Here is a 19,279-nt window from a genome sequence, read left to right on the forward strand (position 1 = left end):
ACAATCATGGATTTTTCACCAGGGAAGAAACTTTCAAACGTGTTGGTCTGACTTGAAAGCAGTCAAGCTTGTATCTGTCTGTATGCGTGTCAATTAGTTCACATGTTGACTCGACAGAGATGACATCTGCTGTGTGCTGACAAAATCGAGTAAGTCCATTTTTTTCAAAAATGATATTTTTTGTTCCTCAAAAAGAAGAAATTCCATTTCTCGTAGTTTCCAGAAACTGCGAGATCTGTGAGATGCGCATGACCGTAACAACCATATCGTGTTTGTTCCGGCAGCCATCACGCCGTGGATCGTGTAACTCTGCATTTGCGCCACCGCAACTTTTTATCGCTTCACGCCGACGAAGAGGCAAGCTGCAAGGTAGGTCTCTCACAGAAAATGAAAATTTGTAGGACTTTCAGGCATCATCTAGATTCTTCATTAGTACATTTTAAAGAAGTATATACTCAAGGTCTAAGGCACGTGCTTTTTTAGTCGAAATGTCAGGTTTCGGCAGTTCAGAAGTCCGATTTCTGCTGGAATTGTAGTAAAAATTGCACAATTTGTCTCTTCCTTCGTAACTTCAACGAAACAGCACTAGTTGATGCATTCCCGTGATGATATCCTGTGAGCTAAACATGTCCTTTGTATTCTTGATGAATGATGTTGCACAATTTTGTCGTTGGGTGACGCACGCGGCAAAAGAAAACACAAACAATTAGACTTCATGTTATACGCCACCGATGCTTGGTGTAATTCGCCACCGCAATTTCACGTCTTGGATGTTATTCGCCACCGCAACTTGTCTAATGAATTGCATAATATGTTGAAGAGTTCAGTGATTCTGTCACTTCCAATTGAAAATATTGATTTGGAGTTGTTCAGTTCAGTGTATAGTTCAGCTTTTGTAGAACACGTTTCTGAGACGCACCTGGCGGCGTTTCACTCCCACATTCTTCGTCATTCTTCTTTCCCGAAAAACGTCACGTCTGTCAGAGGCGTTCTTTTCTCTTCCAGCGTCAAACTGATGAGTTTTTGTGTTGTCGCTGGTAATAGGAATGACTGAATTTTAGAATTATTTCACACACATAAACACCAACGAAGCTTAAGAATTTTAGAATTATGTGGTATTTGGCCCCACAATTTGGTTCCAATCCTGTGTGACATAAACATTGATTAAGATTGTGGAGTGTACTGCAACAAGCATATGCCTTTAAAAAAATAAAATGGAGGAGACAAAGAAATCAGACATCAGAAATGAAAATGATCATGGTCAGGGGATGTAGAAACATGTCCACTACAAACAAAATTGAAATGTTTTGGCAGTGGGTTGTAAAAACAGAATAAATAAATAAATTGAGAAAAAAATGCATACAGGGGTTAGTTTCACTGATATAAAATCAGTTGTGTTTGTGTGCGGGGGAGGGGGGGCTGATCTGAGCAGCTTGCCAGTAACTAATAATAATAATAATAATTAAATTTAATACGCGCGATTTCTCATTACGAGCTCAAAGTGCGGCGCTTTGTTTCAACACGTACGCTCACATGGTGACAATCGTACAACACACACTCACCATGTGGTACGAAGGATTAAAGCTGCAATTAGGAAATCAGAATTTGGAAAGATAATTTTTTTTTAATTTTTGCAGATGGGCACAATTAATTTACATTTTTGAAATGGTGGAGGAAAACAAACTGGTAGGACCCGGAAGAAAACCACTGACGACAAGCTTTTAATGAATAGCGTAAACCCAAATTCACTTTATGAACTGTCCCGGCAAGGGATTGAACCCGAGGCCAAGGAAATCAAGCGGATCATAGGGGCAGTACGCTATCCATCCTGCCATTCGTCACCTTACACTAAGTAATGTTCAAACCATGCGGAACGTTTTTGTACATTCTTGTATGTGTAGTCAATCTTCCGAATGTAAATGAATGCATAAGAGAACATGAGGACAAACTTTTCATCAGCGTGCCTTCCTAGAAGTGAAATCTCATTGGTGAAAACGTTGGTCTTCATGTTCTGATGTGTCTTTATTTTGCTGCGTAATCTGTTCAGATCATCACTAGCAGTCATCGATGCATTTCCCACTTGTAAATATAGTATTTTTTTTCACTCTTACGGTAAGCACTGTTATATTTCCTATTGATGTCATCATACCCTAAACCTCTTGAATCTCACAGTCCCAGGGATTTTTTTGGGGGGGTCATATATATATATATATATAAAAGCACATTCCAGTACATGTGGGTTATACACTCAAGTACAGATAAGCATACTTTTCATACAGAAGAAGAAGAAGTAGAAGAAGAAGAAGAAGAAGAAGTAGAAGAAGAAGAAGAAGAAGAAGAAGAAGAAGAAGAAGAAGAAGAAGAAGAAGAAGAAGAAATACTACAGTTTGATTTGTCAACTCATGGTGCCTTTAAATCCTTTGCATAGGCAAGATCACGCCACGCCCCTGAGTTTAAAACTTGCAGCACTAAAGTTAAAATGCTCCTATCAATTGCTGTCAGTTTTGTGACAAAAATAAAGGTTTAAATGCCTCCACGATGTTGTTGCGTTTGAAAATAACAATTTGCGTAGTGCGGTGGCGAATAACAAAAAATGCGGTGACGAGTTACATCTAACATTGAATTGATGCGGTGGCGAATTACAGAGAGTTGTTGACACTCTGTTTTTATCTGCTTCTTGCAAAGTATATATGGAACTATATACAGAGAAACTACACGTGGAGATTCATAAAACATTAAAGTTATCAGTGAACATGTCCAAGAATAACCAGTAATCTCCGTTTTGTTGCATTTGACGCAGAAACTGAAAATATGCCCAAAACATGGGGAAACGAGAAGAAAAACAGATCGTCACGATCACCAGGGCCATCAAAGCATCAAAAAATATATACAGAAATATAGCTAAGGATATAAGTATGTGAAATGCAACACTTGAGAACATGCTGAGTGCCTAGCATTCTAACAATTTAATTTATCATTCGAGAGACCTACCTCGCAGCTTGCCTCTTCGTCGGCGTGAAGCGATAAAAAGTTGCGGTGGCGCAAATGCAGAGTTACACGATCCACGGCGTGGCCATGCAGACGTTTCTCTCCTCGCTCTCCCTTTAGAATTTTATCCAAGCCATCCTTGCTAACAGGTGGGAGAGTTTTAGTCTTTAAGTTTGAGAATATTGATTCTACAATTAAGTTAATGTAAATTAAACAAAAGAAAGGACTATATTTCATAAATTGTGGTTGTGTTTTCCAAATTGAAGACCGAACCGGTCAAAGAGCACATGGACGAAGAAGAATTACTTCGTGATGATTCAAAAATCTCTCGACACGAGAGTGATTCCAAAACCTCTCGACACGAGAGTGATCCCAAAACCTCTCGACACGAGAGTGATTCCAAAACCTCTCGACACGAGAGTGATTCCAAAATCTCTCGACACGAGAGTGATTCCAAAACCTCTCGACACGAGAGTGATTCCAAAACCTCTCGACACGAGAGTGACTGTGTGAAAATACCCATTCAAGAATGGGAAGAGATGAAAAAGCAAAATGCTCGAATTTTATCTTCTCTGGCAAGGGGAGGTAAGCAAAAGGATGACACATCCGATGATGAAAGTACATGTCGATCTACCCGTAAACGAAAGAGAACAGATGAGATATCTGATGAAGATGATGAGATTGAAGATCTTTTTCAAGGAATGGAATCGTGCTCAAATGATGCTCTAAACGAAATCGAACAGGAATTCGATTTAGCAGAAGACGTGGGGCCAAACATTTCGGAAAAATTGGCACAGATTGTAGAGCGAATGAAAAAAGGACTGTTGTCCGAAGACAAACTGCAGGAAAAGTTTGAAAAGTATAAAAAGCCAGGAAATTGTGACATCACCGTTCCGCGAGTCAACCCAGAAATTTGGGACAAAATTGAGCATGAGGCACGGTCCAGAGATCTTCGTGTCCAACAGGAGCAGAAAATGCTTCTAAAAGCGACTTTTGCCTTGACAAAAATAAGTGATGACTTGGTGCAAAGTGCATCTACTCAAAGCAAAGCAATGCTAAAAACGGTCATGGACGCTGTTGCACTGATTTTGAAAACGGTACATGAACTTTCAGTAGATCGGAGATCTAGAATTGTCAATGCTCAAAACGTCAACAAGAAATACCGCAAACTCAACTCAAATGACATTCCAATCACAGATCTCCTCTTCGGCAATGAGTTAAAGGCAACTCTGGCAGCCATTGATTCAGCTTCAAAACTTGGCAATGATTTCACACAGTCGGTCAGAGGTAGAAAATTCTTCCCGGCGTCAAAAAACGGGTACAGAGAAAACTGGAAGAGCCGAGGAAGAGGTCAAAGCTGGCCCCGGAACAGGCCAACGCGAGGTCGTGGTCACTACAGGGGCCGGGGGCCAGGACAACAGAGATCAACATATCAGGTGTAAATGCTCACCTTGAAGAAAACACTCAGGTAAGCATTGACAAAGAAATAGAATTTCAAGCAGGTAGATTGAAACATTTTCTTTGTGAGTGGAAAAAGCTGACGTCAGATACATTCATTCTGAGTATGATTCAAGGAGTTCAGATTCCTTTAGAAGAAATTCCAAAACAATACTCTAAACCACAAAACCAGGTTCAGGGAAATTTATTGAAAGAAACAGACAATGAAATAGAAAAACTCCTAAAAATGGGAGTAATTGAAAAGTCGCATCATGAAAAAGAACAGATTCTTTCACCTATATTCCTTGTTCCAAAACCAGACGGTACACATAGAGTTATTCTCAATTTGAAAAAGTTCAATGAGAACGTTTCTTACGAACATTTCAAAATGGAAAATTTAAATTCTGCAACGGAAATGATGAAAAAAGGGTGCTACATGGCATCAGTAGACTTGAGGCATGCCTATTACTCAGTAACAGTGGCACATGAATTCAGAAAATATCTCAAGTTTGAATGGAAGGGTCAGCTCTATGAGTATACTTGTTTGCCAAATGGTCTGGCATGTTGTCCTCGGTTTTTCACTAAACTGCTGAAACCTATATATGCTTGCCTGAGATCACAAGGTTTTCTGTCTGCAGCATTTGTTGATGAGTGTTACCTACAAGGGTGTAGTGTGGATGATTGTCAAAATAACATTGACAATACTGTACATTTGTTTGAATCACTGGGGTTTGTGGTACATGATGAAAAATCTGTTTTGGTACCAACAACAAAGCTGAGGTACTTGGGATTTTGTTTGAATTCTGAGAAAATGATAGTCACATTACCAGAAGAAAGGGCGCTGAAAATCAAAAAAGCATGTGTGGGGCTGAGAAGTAAGAAAAGATGCACAATTCGAGAACTAGCACAAGTTATTGGACAGCTAGTTGCAGCCTTTCCTGCAGCTCAGTGGGGTCCTTTGTTCTACAGAAAATTGGAATGTGATAAAGCTGCAGCTTTAAAACAAAATGGAAGAAAATTTGAAGCGTTAATGGTAGTTTCAGAAGAAGGACAAAAAGAACTGAATTGGTGGATTCAAAACATAGGCACAGTATCAAAAAGCCTAGAGCAGTCTGAGCCCTCAGTGGAAATAACAACTGATGCGTCAACCTCTGGTGGTTGGGGTGCTGTGTGCAAGTCAAAACCAACAGGTGGTAGATGGACAGAACAGGAGAAGGCTTTTCACATAAATGTGTTGGAACTGTTAGCCATTGAGTATGCACTGAAGAGTTTTAAAGAGGATGTAAGTGGCAAACATATTAAAATCCTCACTGATGACACTTGTGCTGTTGCATATATCAAAAGTATGGGAGGCTCTCAGTCTAAAGAGTGCAATGCTGTTGCAAATCGAATTTGGATGTGGTGCAGAGACAAAGATGTGTGGATCACAGTAGCCCATATACCTGGAAAATTAAATGTAAAAGCAGATTTACATTCAAGAACATTTAACGACTCAACAGAGTGGAAGCTAGAAGCAAACATATTCCAGAAAATTGTTGAAAAATGTGGAAAACCAGAGATTGATTTGTTTGCTTCAAGGCTGAATTATCAGTTGAAACCGTATGTTGCTTGGCAACCAGATCCAGAGGCAATTGCAATTGATGCGTTTACCATAAACTGGAACAAATGGTTCATTTACGCATTTACGCCTTTCAGTGTGATACAACGAGTCCTGGCGAAGATCGAGAGAGATCAAGCAGACGGTATTCTGGTGGTTCCCCACTGGCCAACAGCAGTTTGGTTTCCACAGATGCTACGTTTGACGAGTCAACCTCCTCTTCTGCTACCTCGAGGAAAGAAGGTCCTGTTGCAGCCCCACACCAGTCAGCCACACCCTCTACACAGGAAGCTTCAGCTGTTGGCGGTCCAATGCTCAGGGAAGCCTTGGAAGCACAGGGATTTTCTGCAGACACTTGCAACATACTGTGTGCTTCCTGGAGAGATTCAACGAAGAAACAATATTCCTCATACCTTACCAGGTGGAAACTGTTGATTGTTGAACGGAAGCAAGATCCTTTTCGAGCATCTGTGAAAACTGTTCTGGAGTTCTTAACTCAACTGTACAAGTCTGGACTTGGGTACAGTGCTATGAACACGGCAAGAAGTGCAGTTTCTGCGATTATAATAACTGATGATGACAGACCAGTAGGAAGTCATTCAAAAGTTGTCAGGTTCATGAAAGGTGTATTTGAAGAAAGAACTCCTAATCCCCGTTACAAGCAGACCTGGGATGTAGATATTCTTCTGACATACTTTAGAAATCAGGAAAATAACAAAAGTTTTCCCTGAAAGATTTGACTATGAAGTTGTGTGCTTTACTTTTAATTGCTTCAGCTCAAAGAGTGCAAACTATTCATCTCATAAAGTTGGGAGCAATTTCTTTTCATAAAAAAGGAATTACCATCTTCACAGAAGAAAAATTAAAACACACAAAGCCAGGACATTTTCAACAGCCGCTGGAATTTTCAAAAAATGAAGATGAACAAATTTGTGTTGTTGCTTGTCTGAAAGATTGCATTGAAAAAACATCCTCACTTCGGTCAGTCAATGACAGTGCTGAAAAACTATTGTTGTGTTACTCTAGTCCTTATGGTCCTGCCTCGAAAGACACAGTGGCAAGGTGGTTAAAAACAGTGTTGAGAAAAGCTGGGATAGAACAGTTTGCACCCCACAGCTTCAGAGGGGCAGCCTCTTCGGCTATGCTGAAGACAGGAATGACATTAAAGGATATAATGAAGACGGCAGGATGGTCCAATGCCACCACATTTAATACATTTTACAACAGACCTGTGCAGCAGAAGCAAAATGCTGACAAGTCGAGTAGAATAGACCAAACCAGTATTCTAAAGTATGTAAAAGAAAACGTCTGAAGAGTAATCAGGGAGTGATCAGACAGGAATCTAACAGTTTGTACACCATGCATATATTGTCCAAGAGTCAAGTCAGACTCATCTGGAGTTGGATAAGTTCATTATTCAAGTTGTGGTTAGTTTTGTGTGTGAAAATGTATGATTATTGGAACTTCGCAGGAGCGAATTTTGTTTTGTTTTTGAAATTAATACACAAACGTACAAAGACAACAGAAAGTCAGTACAACTACAATCAGTATCATGTTGGTGTTTTTTGTTCTTTATTGACTGTCAAAAGTTTTTGACCGATGATTGATGCTTTGCAAATGTTAAATAAACATCAAATCACGCAAGGCGAACATAAATTCACAGTGTGAAGTGTCAGAAATATGTACGAATGAGTATAGTCAATAGCAAAACAGCCAACTTTAAAATCTCACAGATCTCGCAGTTTCTGGAAACTACGAGAAATGGAATTAGAAACATAAACGAGTACTTACCTGTAAGTCGAAGTTTGTATAGAATTCCATGATGTAGTTTACAGGAACAGAGGGATATGTGCCCACCCTCTGTTTCTACCCACCCTTGGTAAACATTGTTATGGTGTTTTGCTATTGATATGTAATCCCGTATATTAATAGACTGAGGATTACATCAAAATAGATCATCTATGTATAGATGATTTAGTCTGTAAAATATGGTTGTCACGGTCAAGCGCATCTCACATATCCCTCCGTTCCTGTAAACTACATCATGGAATTCTACACAAACTTCGACTTACAGGTAAGTACTCGTTTATGTTTCTAATCAATGCGCATCTTTTGTGTTAATTTCTACTTTTTTGAGTGCTTAGATAAGCAGATATGAACAGGTAAGTCCACAACCAAAAACAACTTTTTAAGTGTGCATGAATGTTTTGACAAAACCAAGTAAGTCCAAGGGTTTCCCAATTTTCGTATAATGCCCTTTCAGACGACTCATACAGAAAAGACGTCATTTTAAGTTTAGAATTCACAAATGACGTCATTTAAAGTTTAGAACACACAAATGACGTCATTCGATAAGGCGAGACATAATGACGTCACCTTATGACGTTTTATTTCAAACATGTTTCTTCTCTATATGAATATGATTCTCCTGACGATATCCTTGTCTCCCTCTCTCCCTCCCTCCCTCGCTTCCTCCCTTCATCTCTCTTTCTATCCCTCCCTACCTCTCTCGCTATCTCTCTCCCTCTTCCTCCCTCTCTCAATTTCCCTCCCTCCATCATTCTCTTTATCCCCCCTTCCCTTTCGCTCTCTCCTCCTCCCTCTCTTCCCTCATCCCTCTCTCCCTACCGCCAAAAATCGACTTTTCTCTACCTCCCTCTTTCCCTCTCTCTCCCTCCCCTCTGTCCCTCCATCCCACTCTCTTTCTCTCCCTCCCTCCCCCTCTCTCTCCCTCCTACTCTCTTCCTCCCTCCCTATCCCCCTTCCTCCCCTTCTCTCACTCCCTCCCTCCTCTCTCTCTCCCTCCATCCCACTATTTCTGTGCCTCCCTCTCTCTCTCCCTCCCTCTCTCTCTCCCTCCCTCTTCTTTCCTCCCTCCCTCAATCCCACTAAGTCTCTCCCTCCCTCTCTTCCTTCCCCTCTCCCTCCCTCCTTTCCTTCCTCTCTCTTCCTCCCTTCCCCCTTCTCTCTCACTCAATCCATCCTCCCCCCTCTCTCTCTCCCTCCCCATTTATCACTCCCTCCATAGCTCTCCCCCCCCCCTCCCTCTCACTTTCCCTCTCTTTCTCCCTCTCTCCACCCCTCTTTCCATCTCTCTATCTCCCTCCCTCCCTCCTTTCATTTCTCTCTCTCCCTCCATCCCTCCCTCCCGCTCCACCCCACCCCTGCTTTCTCTCCTCTCTCTCACTCTCTCCTCTCTCTTACTCTCTCTCACTCCCTGTCTAGTCTCTCTCTCTCTCTCTCTCTCTCTCTCTCTCTCTCTCTCTCTCTCTCTCTCTCTCTCTCTCTCTCTCTCTCTCTCTCTCTCTCTCTCTCTCTCTTTCCATCTTGTGCAAATTCGTAGTGTTATTTTCACTGTTTTGTCATTTCTCTTGACAACACTTCTTCTTCCAAATATTCTGATAAAACCAAGTAAGTCCGCTTGCTTAGATCTGCGCATTTTTTGTTAGATCTGATATTGGGGGGAAAAGTGGTAAAACCAAGTAAGTCCACAAAATGCCCAACAAAACCAAAACCATCCATCAGATTATTATGAAAATCGGGTTTGAAACGTAAATTAATGCTATTTATCTTATTATCTCGGTTGTTTGATCTAGATAATCATCACTTTTGAGACATTTTATCAAACAGTAAAAGTCGTTTTTCTCGGAAGTAGCGTCAGTGGACTTACTCGGTTTTGTCAGCAAAACAATACAATCACAACAAGAAAACCAAAGTCGGCAATTACATATCATCTGCTTTCAGTTAAAGGCCCAGTCTGCCTCAAATAGTCTACAGAACGATTTAAATCTTCTCACCTATAAAGCAGTTCTAACCTTATGGAACAAATTTGCAATAGCATTTAACAGCATTAAATGGCAAGGTTCGTTTGGCTATTTAGCTTGCGTAAACTACACACCCGATTTCGTGGTTTCATTTACCCCTGAGCCATCGTGAACCCGTGTCACACACTCTTCTTTTTTTTCTCACCATTTCGTCGTCAGTTTGTGATTTCAATGCGACTCGCTATATCTGCAATAGCACGTAATTGTGTACCTCTGAATCTAAAATGCAACAAAGGACTGCGAGTCAAACGAACTTTTAGGCGGCGGTTGGCTTTAAAGAAGCGGCCAGCGATATGCAGAAAATTCGTTTGCTTGCGGAAACACGACCTTTGCGTCCCCCGCGCCCCCTGATTGGCGTAGAGGCGCGTCCCCCGGGTGATGGATGGGGGAGCCTTCTCTACTAACTTCTGAGAGAAGGTCGCATCACTCTCGATGCCGTGAACCTAATTAGGATCTTTTTCTTGTCTCTTCTCTATTTCTGCCTCCCCAAAGCCCTTTCACTTACCTTTTCTAACCCATAAAATTATCCACCTTTTTTTCCCCCAAATTATGGTGAACTAGAGGAATACCCGGCTTCGCCAGGTGAATCGCGAGACAGAGTATGCAGCTTGGCGGTTCGCCGGCTTAGAGCACGTGTTGAACATTTTCATCCACCAGTTTGTGCCCGAGGTCCACCTGAATATGCCCACCAAATTTGATGCAGAATATTTACGATGGGAGGGGTAGTATATTATATTAGTGGCAATATTTTGAAGATGGGAGGGATTTTGTACACGAATTGCAATATTTAGATGTACTACCTGTGCAGAAAAGCGCTGTGCAGAAAAGCGCTGCTTTTGTGTGGCGGAAGTGAAGAAGTAGAGCCGAACAAAAAAGTGTTTATTTTCGTAATTCGTATCGCGAAACAGAGTATTTATTCACCGCAACGCAAACACACACACACACACACACACACACACACACACACACACACACACACACACCACACCACACACACACACACACACACACGCACACACACACACATACACACACACACACTCACACATACACACACAGAGAAACCGTATATATATAGACTAGATGATTACCCGCTTCGCCGGGTACCGGCTTCGCCGGGAAGAAGTAGAGCCGAATACCCGGCTTCGCCGGGGACCCGGCTTTGCTGGATGTACGCCGGCCTCGCCGGCGCACGAAGGAAGGGAGATAAACGCGCAAAACACTGGAGAAGATAAGGAAGAGTAATACCCGGCTTCGCCGGGATGAAAGCGTTGTGGACAGTGACCTTCTAAAAATAGTAACGGGAATATGGATTGAGCGTTGTGGACAGTGACCTTCTAAAAATAGTAACGGGAATATGGATTGACGCCACACGAAGGAAGGGAGATAAACGCAAAACACTGGAGAAGATAAGGAAGAGTTACTGGGAATGGATCTGGGAAGATGAACAGAAAAACCAAAATCGGTTCAGCGCTGCGCGCTGAGAGCACGTGTTGAAAATTTTCATCGACCAGGTTGTGTCCGGGGTCTACCTGAATATGCCCACCAAATTTGAAGCAGATCCATCGAGAACTTTGGCCGTGCATCGCGAACACACACACACACACACACACACACACACACACACACACAGACACACAGACAGACAGACACACAGACAGACACAAGTCACGTCGTATATATATATGACTAAGTGCCAAAAGGTGCGCACGAAAAGCGGACAAAGGGGCTAAAAAATAAAAGTTGACAAACACGACTGATATTGTGATTTTTGTTAAGACAACAGATGCTGGAACCCAATTACGAAAAGAAAAGATAAATTTACCCAAATGATTTTACAAATAACGATAATTTTGTTCGTTATATCATTCAAAACGGCACTGAGTCATAGCATTAAGGTTATCTCGGACGTTTTTAAAGCTAGGGCTTTGAAACTTGGCACACAACCAAAGTATAATGACCTCCAGGTATGGTGCACATCACATTAAACAACATTGAATTTCAAGGTCACAGCGATGTTAAATTTCCTTTGCAAACTGGAAAATTGTCGTTGTCACGTCTTACATGTTTTAATACTAGATAGACTTTACATACTTCACATACTTTCAGCATTTTTATAAAACCTCATTAAAAGTGACCTGCTGGTTAATCTTTGTCAAAGTTCAAGGTCACAGCGGGGTCACATCTGGTCCAAATGTGGAATATTTTCAATTTATTCAGCGCGTTTATAGCACGAGTGTGACGAATGGAATTCGTGTATCGACTCCCTCTCTCATATTAATCGAGACTTCACTAGTTGCGTACACAAAACGAGGTTAAATGACCGAGACTACGTCATGACGACACTGTATACATATGACGTCAACGCTCGCGCCATTAGTCCAAAACTAGTGCAGCGTACAAGACAAGAATTTGTTTATCTTCATGGAAAGAAATTTAAAGAAGAGAGCAAAAGGAAACAGCGTGCACTGGTATATTAATTCGTGAATATGAACTGTACATATATTCAGTTGAGGTTGCTAGGATGCAATGCTCTGACCGTTTCATTGACTCCAAGATGGCAGCAATCAACGAAGCCACGTAGATTGCACTAGCATATGTTTCACCTTCCGTGGACGGATTTCCACATTTTTGCGATCTCCAAAGGTCCACTAACCGAAGGTAAAACACGCTAATACATTTTAACATTATTGATTCACAGGAAAACACAGGTATTGTTCATTTTCCATGTGTTTGTGTCAGTCTGTGAACTCTTGTTTCTGTGTTTGTTTTAGAGAAACAAATTGAATGATATCGATGGAAATCATACTTGATAATAACAGATATTGCACGTGTGTGTTGCAGAAGGTGCAAGTGTACAGGGGTGTACAATGCTTGTGTAAATGATGTCGTGTGAACACTGTGGGAAGGGCAACGTCAGCGGTAACCACGGAAGGAACCACCAACGTCCCCAAGTGTCACCCAGATCGAGTTTATCATGATGAGTAGACTACTTTATATTTTGTGAACATTAACACACCATCTTGTCTTCATTTGTGTAAACCGAAATACATTTTCAACGAGAAGAAGAAGTACGTTCCGCGCTTCGATATCAAACGTCTACGCAACAAGAAGAAGAAAGACAATGTTGTTACGTGTGTGTGAAATCACATCAGCGAAATCATAATCTATAAAACTTTCATTTGAAGATTCTAAGAGAAAGGGATTGATGTCTGCAAGAATGATCACGTGCATGTTTTTTGAAAGTACAGAATTATTAAATTTCTTATTACTTCTTTGCACTTGTCTCTGTTAAACACTGATCAGCCCTAGAACGAGAAGCAGACGTCACAATGGGGGCTCGTCCGGGATATTGAATCAACGTTTTACTTTCGATCCAGCCGTTCCAAATTTTTCTCGTTTCAAAATTGCTGTAGGTTTTTTGCATGTCGATTTGTATTGTATATGTTCGTACTTCATCGCCATCGTCTCATCATATAATTTTATTTATTTACCTTTAGTTATATTACTTATCACAGATCTATAACTCAACGTGTGCCCTATCACACGGTAAAATAAAAACTGGAAGTGTTGTCAGCTGAAACGACACGTTAAAAAATCAATATTTAGCGAGACCACTTTTGATTTGTTAGCTCCCAATTTTATTTGTGGTGTTCCAATTCATCAGTGTGATAGTATTCTTGCACGTACTATCGGAACCATCATTCCCCTTAGTTTGTTCTAAATTACGCGGGAGGTTGGTGGGAGTCAGGTACCTAAGAGGTAAGGATTTAATACCTGTATTTCCCTGTGAAGCCCTATATAATCGACTTGTGGATATCAGTCGTATTTACTTGCTGTAGAAGTGGCTGTAAATTAATCTACACAGTAAATGATGCGAATTGACAGTTGATTTGATACATCTTGTATATTCAACGTTCGATCGAGTGAAAGATTGATCTTTTCGCCAGAAAGAGTCAAATAAAGTTTACAGTGTAAGTTCTCGTTGGTAGATAGAAGTAAACTGACTCACGATAGAACGTGGAAACATAACTCTTTGGGTGGTTGTGTGGAAACGTAACGTAACATACGTTGAAGAATTATTTCAAAGTACAGTAGAAGTAGAGCTAAACTAGGACTTGCATTTTGTGCACGAAGGCGCCGCCCGACTGTTTCTTTTTGTAATTTGATCCGAAATTTAGTAGCTCGACGGTGTTTGAGCAACATACATTTTGTACGTTTTGGAATAATACGCGAGGTGACTTATGAGTGACGACAGTTCCCCAGCTCATAATTTTAGAAAGTCCACCATCGCAGCCCAGTTGGCACGGAAACAGCCGGCCGACAAATCTCTCCCCATAGTGACCGCAAATAAGAAGGGAAGAAAAAACCTTACTGCCGGTAACGATCGGGAAGAGGTGATAGATTCGTTACCAGTCCCTGCTGACGAAGAAGAGAGTGTTCATCTCTCTCTTCAAGTTGACAGCAACCGTAACGAAGAAGAGGTTGATCCACAGGCGTGCACGGACGTGTCACCTGTAAATATGTCTCAGTCCACAAGTGTAGATCCGCTAGAGTTGACTAGACAGCTATTGGCCGAAGGACAGTTGTTGGGGTTAGAAGGAGCCGAGTTGCGTGCATTTGTTCTTGATCAGAAAGAGAAGCAACAAACTCTTGATCGCGAAGAACGAGAACGTGATGCTGAACGACAAGAACGTGACGCTGAACGACTACGGCTAGAACGTGACGCTGAACGACAATTCCAACTGGAACAGTTGAAAATCCAGAACGCCAACCAAGAGGGCAACAGGAACAACAACTCGCCAGGACGTATTCGCGAAGATGATGGTTTCAAGCCCAAGATTCCTTTTCTAGACGACCGTGATGACATCGAGAGCTGGTTCCATCAGTTCGAGCATTATGCTCGAGACTGTAACCTGAGTGATGCAGCAAAAGCTTCACGTGTAGTATACTTTCTGAAGGGTAAGGCGAGAGTCATCTTCTCAAAGCTGAACGAGGAAGACGCTAATGACTACGACACTCTCAGACACGCTTTGTATGAGGGCTTCCAACTCACTAGCGAAGATTATAGAAAGAAGTTTCGCCAAACCAAGAAAAGCGCCACTGACACGTATAAAGAGCACATCACGAAGCTAGAACGGTATCTAGACAAGTGGGTGGAATTAGCAGAATGCGACCAAGATGTAAAAGATCTCAAAGATTTGTTGGTCCGTGAGCAGGTGTTGGACACCCTTCCTCCTGACCTCGCCGTTCACATTAGGGATAGAGACCCTAAGAGCGCCAAAGAGATTGGGATGATAGCCAACACATATCAACAATCTAGATCGAACGTCAAAACTTCATCGACGTACGTCAAGCCTGAAAAACGTCGTTCTCCCCAAGAAGAAACAAGAATAGCTGCTCCATCAACAAAACCCGCAAATCAAACTCTAAAGGCAAAGTTGAGTGACGCCGAGAGAGAGAAACTGCGAGCATCTGGATGTTGTTTCATTTGTAAATTGCAAGGGCATGTCTCTCGTTTTTGTCCAAACAAAAGAGACACAGCAGGTGCAGTTTCATCGAAGAAAGATACACTTGAGACACCGATCCTCTTAGAAAAACTTTGCGGAAATTGCAAGGAAAAGAAATGTGCCGAAGTGGTACCAGTGAAGCTGAATGGAACAATTGTCAACGCTTTGAGAGACACTGGATGTACTGGTATCATTGTCAGCAAAAAGTTTGTGCCAAAGGAGGCATATTCAGCGAAAATGAAGGAGACTACTCTGGCAGAGAAAAACTCCAAGAAGATGTACCACACCGCCGTGGTGCACATCGATTCACCCTACTTTGACTCCGAGACAGAAGTAACGGTGATGGACGACCCAATTTACCCTGTCCTCATAGGTAAATGGTATGGACTAGGTAAAGAGAAGAAATTGACTCCCACATATCCTGTTCGAGACCCAGCATGGTACCCTGGGACAGCAGCTGCTGTTACCACGAGAGCACAAGCGACAGAGGACGCCCAGAAACCAAGCTGCAGCCACAAACAGGGAGTCAAGGAAGAAGAAAGACTGTATTCGCCAGCTGATCTGAAGAGAGAACAGGCAAGTGACCCTTCGTTGAAGACCATCAGGCAATTTGCCAACTCTCCAGAAGGGATCAATGGGATACGGTATTCATACAAGAAAGAAATCCTGTATAGAACAACGAAAGATCGCCACGGAAACGACCGTTCACTAGTAATCGTTCCGAAGAAACTCAGGAACAAAGTTCTTTCATTTGGTCACGATCACCCCATGGCAGGACACTTAGGTCAAAGAAAAACATCTGACAGAATTAGAGCAGAATTCTGGTGGCCAGGGTGTGCAGGAGACATTCGTAGGTATTGCTTGTCCTGTGACACATGCCAAAGAACTGCGCCGAAAAGTCAGACAAAGAAAGTCCCTCTGGGAAGGATGCCACCCATCAGTTCAGTTTTCAAGAGAGTTGCGGTGGATATCATCGGCCCGGTCAAACCTATGTCGGAGAGCAAGAATCAATACATCTTGGTATCTGTTGACTACGCTACCCGATACCCCGAAGCCGTAGCCCTGAAAAACATCCAAGCAGACACCGTAGCTGAAGCTCTCTGGGAGATGTGGACTAGATTGGGAATCCCAGATGAAGTGATAACGGACCAAGGCACACAGTTCACCAGCCACCTGATGAAAGAAGTGAACGACTTTCTCAGCATCAAACACCATATGACTGCACCGTTTCACCCTCAAGCGAATGGTTTGGTCAAAAGGTTCAACTCCACACTGAAGAGCATGCTGAAAAAGTTAGCGATCGATCAACCGAGGGAATGGGACACGTTTATCCCCGCCCTCCTGTTTGCATACAGAGAAGCTCCACAAGAAAGCATGGGATTTTCGCCGTTTGAGCTGCTGTATGGGAGATCTGTCAAAGGACCCATGCAAGTGCTGCGCCAAACATGGACCGAAGAAGAAATCTCAGGGGAGCAGAAGACTACAGCGGAATATGTAGTCAACCTCAGGAACAGAATAGAAGAAACGTGCAACGTGGCACGTGAGAACCTGAAGAAAGCGGCCAGCAAGCAAGCCCATTTCTTCAACAAGAAAACGAAACCAAGGACGCTAGAAGTCGGAAAACGGGTTCTACTTCTACGCCCTGTGAAGAACAACAAGCTGGAACTTACATGGTCAGGTCCCTACAAGGTTGTGGAAAAGTTGAATGAATTCGACTACAAGATCCAAGTTGGCAGAAGAACACGGATCTACCACATCAACCTCATCAAGGAGTACCAAGAACGGGAATTGAGTTCCGCCATTCCCAATCCCAGTTCATCTGCCCAAGCGAGTGTTCCTGCTTCAAACGAAGAAGAAAGTGATGAAGAAGACGGAGGAGAAGAGGTCGTGGCTGTTGTCATGGAAGAGGACAACACGATGGACGATGACATTTTCAAGTATGACACTCAGAAGATGTTACCCCTCCTAGAAACTCAAAGAACCGAAAATGTGAAGAACATCCATTTCGACGAGAAATTGAACGAGGCAAAGGTCAAGGAGGCGAAGATGATCTGTGAAGAATTTGAAGAGTTCCTAACAGATGTTCCAAAGACGACGAACCTGGAAAAATGTTCCATTGAAGTGACAGAGAAGAAACCAGTCTTTGTGAAACCCAGACCCATACCTCACGCCATGGTAGAAACTGTCGAAAAGGAAATTGAAGAAATGCTGAAGTTGCATGTCATCGAACCTGCAAACTCTCCATACAACTCTCCCATCGTCCTGATAAAGAAGAAGGACGGAAAGTACCGTTTCTGTTCTGATCTGAGAGCTCTGAACAACGTGATAGTGTTCGACGCTGAACCCATCACCGATGTCGACCATCTGTTTCAAAGTTTAGGAAAAGCGAAATACTTTTCAAAGCTAGACTTGACGAAAGGATATTGGGCGATCCCAATAGAGGAGAAAGATAGAGACAAGGACAACCACGGTACAGATTATATGAGCAGAGCGTCGTACGATGAATAATTATCTACTTGCGATAGGATAATTATCTTGATCCATGGGGTTATGTGACGAATGGAATTCGTGTATCGACTCCCTCTCTCATATTAATCGAGACTTCACTAGTTGCGTACACAAAACGAGGTTAAATGACCGAGACTACGTCATGACGACACTGTATACATATGACGTCAACGCTCGCGCCATTAGTCCAAAACTAGTGCAGCGTACAAGACAAGAATTTGTTTATCTTCATGGAAAGAAATTTAAAGAAGAGAGCAAAAGGAAACAGCGTGCACTGGTATATTAATTCGTGAATATGAACTGTACATATATTCAGTTGAGGTTGCTAGGATGCAATGCTCTGACCGTTTCATTGACTCCAAGATGGCAGCAATCAACGAAGCCACGTAGATTGCACTAGCATATGTTTCACCTTCCGTGGACGGATTTCCACATTTTTGCGATCTCCAAAGGTCCACTAACCGAAGGTAAAACACGCTAATACATTTTAACATTATTGATTCACAGGAAAACACAGGTATTGTTCATTTTCCATGTGTTTGTGTCAGTCTGTGAACTCTTGTTTCTGTGTTTGTTTTAGAGAAACAAATTGAATGATATCGATGGAAATCATACTTGATAATAACAGATATTGCACGTGTGTGTTGCAGAAGGTGCAAGTGTACAGGGGTGTACAATGCTTGTGTAAATGATGTCGTGTGAACACTGTGGGAAGGGCAACGTCAGCGGTAACCACGGAAGGAACCACCAACGTCCCCAAGTGTCACCCAGATCGAGTTTATCATGATGAGTAGACTACTTTATATTTTGTGAACATTAACACACCATCTTGTCTTCATTTGTGTAAACCGAAATACATTTTCAACGAGAAGAAGAAGTACGTTCCGCGCTTCGATATCAAACGTCTACGCAACAAGAAGAAGAAAGACAATGTTGTTACGTGTGTGTGAAATCACATCAGCGAAATCATAATCTATAAAACTTTCATTTGAAGATTCTAAGAGAAAGGGATTGATGTCTGCAAGAATGATCACGTGCATGTTTTTTGAAAGTACAGAATTATTAAATTTCTTATTACTTCTTTGCACTTGTCTCTGTTAAACACTGATCAGCCCTAGAACGAGAAGCAGACGTCACAACGAGCTTTGAAAATACACACAGTTCTAGTGTATAATGTTCACACACGATTAAAGTCTGGTTGAAAAAGTCAAGGTCACAGCAGGGTCGCGTTGAGGTCAAACATATACATTTTTCAATGAGGTTTTCTCATATGTTTTTGAAGCTAGGGCCTTGAAACTTGGCACACTACGCAAGTTAAATTAAACCTCATCAAATTCCAAGGTCACAGTAAGGTTAAAGATCCTTTAAGGATATTTTCTAAAAAAGGTGACCGCCTGGTTAATGTTTGTCAAATT

At 42.0% G+C, this 19,279-nt stretch overlaps 1 protein-coding gene across 1 annotated transcript; it reads left to right on the top strand.

Moving 5' to 3' along the window:
- The first annotated feature begins 14,090 nt into the window (after positions 1-14,090).
- Positions 14,091-18,989, top strand: LOC138946738 (uncharacterized). The gene is made up of 2 exons (XM_070318141.1): positions 14,091-18,331; positions 18,515-18,989. Exon 1 carries the CDS (start codon positions 14,091-14,093, stop codon positions 17,862-17,864), a length of 3,774 nt encoding a protein of 1,257 aa, XP_070174242.1. The 3' UTR covers positions 17,865-18,331; positions 18,515-18,989.
- The last annotated feature ends 290 nt before the right edge of the window (positions 18,990-19,279 follow it).

The sequence above is a fragment of the Littorina saxatilis genome, linkage group LG14 (assembly GCF_037325665.1).
Source record: "Littorina saxatilis isolate snail1 linkage group LG14, US_GU_Lsax_2.0, whole genome shotgun sequence".
Lineage (NCBI taxonomy): Eukaryota > Metazoa > Mollusca > Gastropoda > Littorinimorpha > Littorinidae > Littorina > Littorina saxatilis.

Excerpts from the sequence above, each read along its gene's own strand:
- LOC138946738 (XM_070318141.1), top strand. The coding sequence starts at position 14,091 with ATGAGTGACGACAGTTCCCCAGCTCATAATTTTAGAAAGTCCACCATC.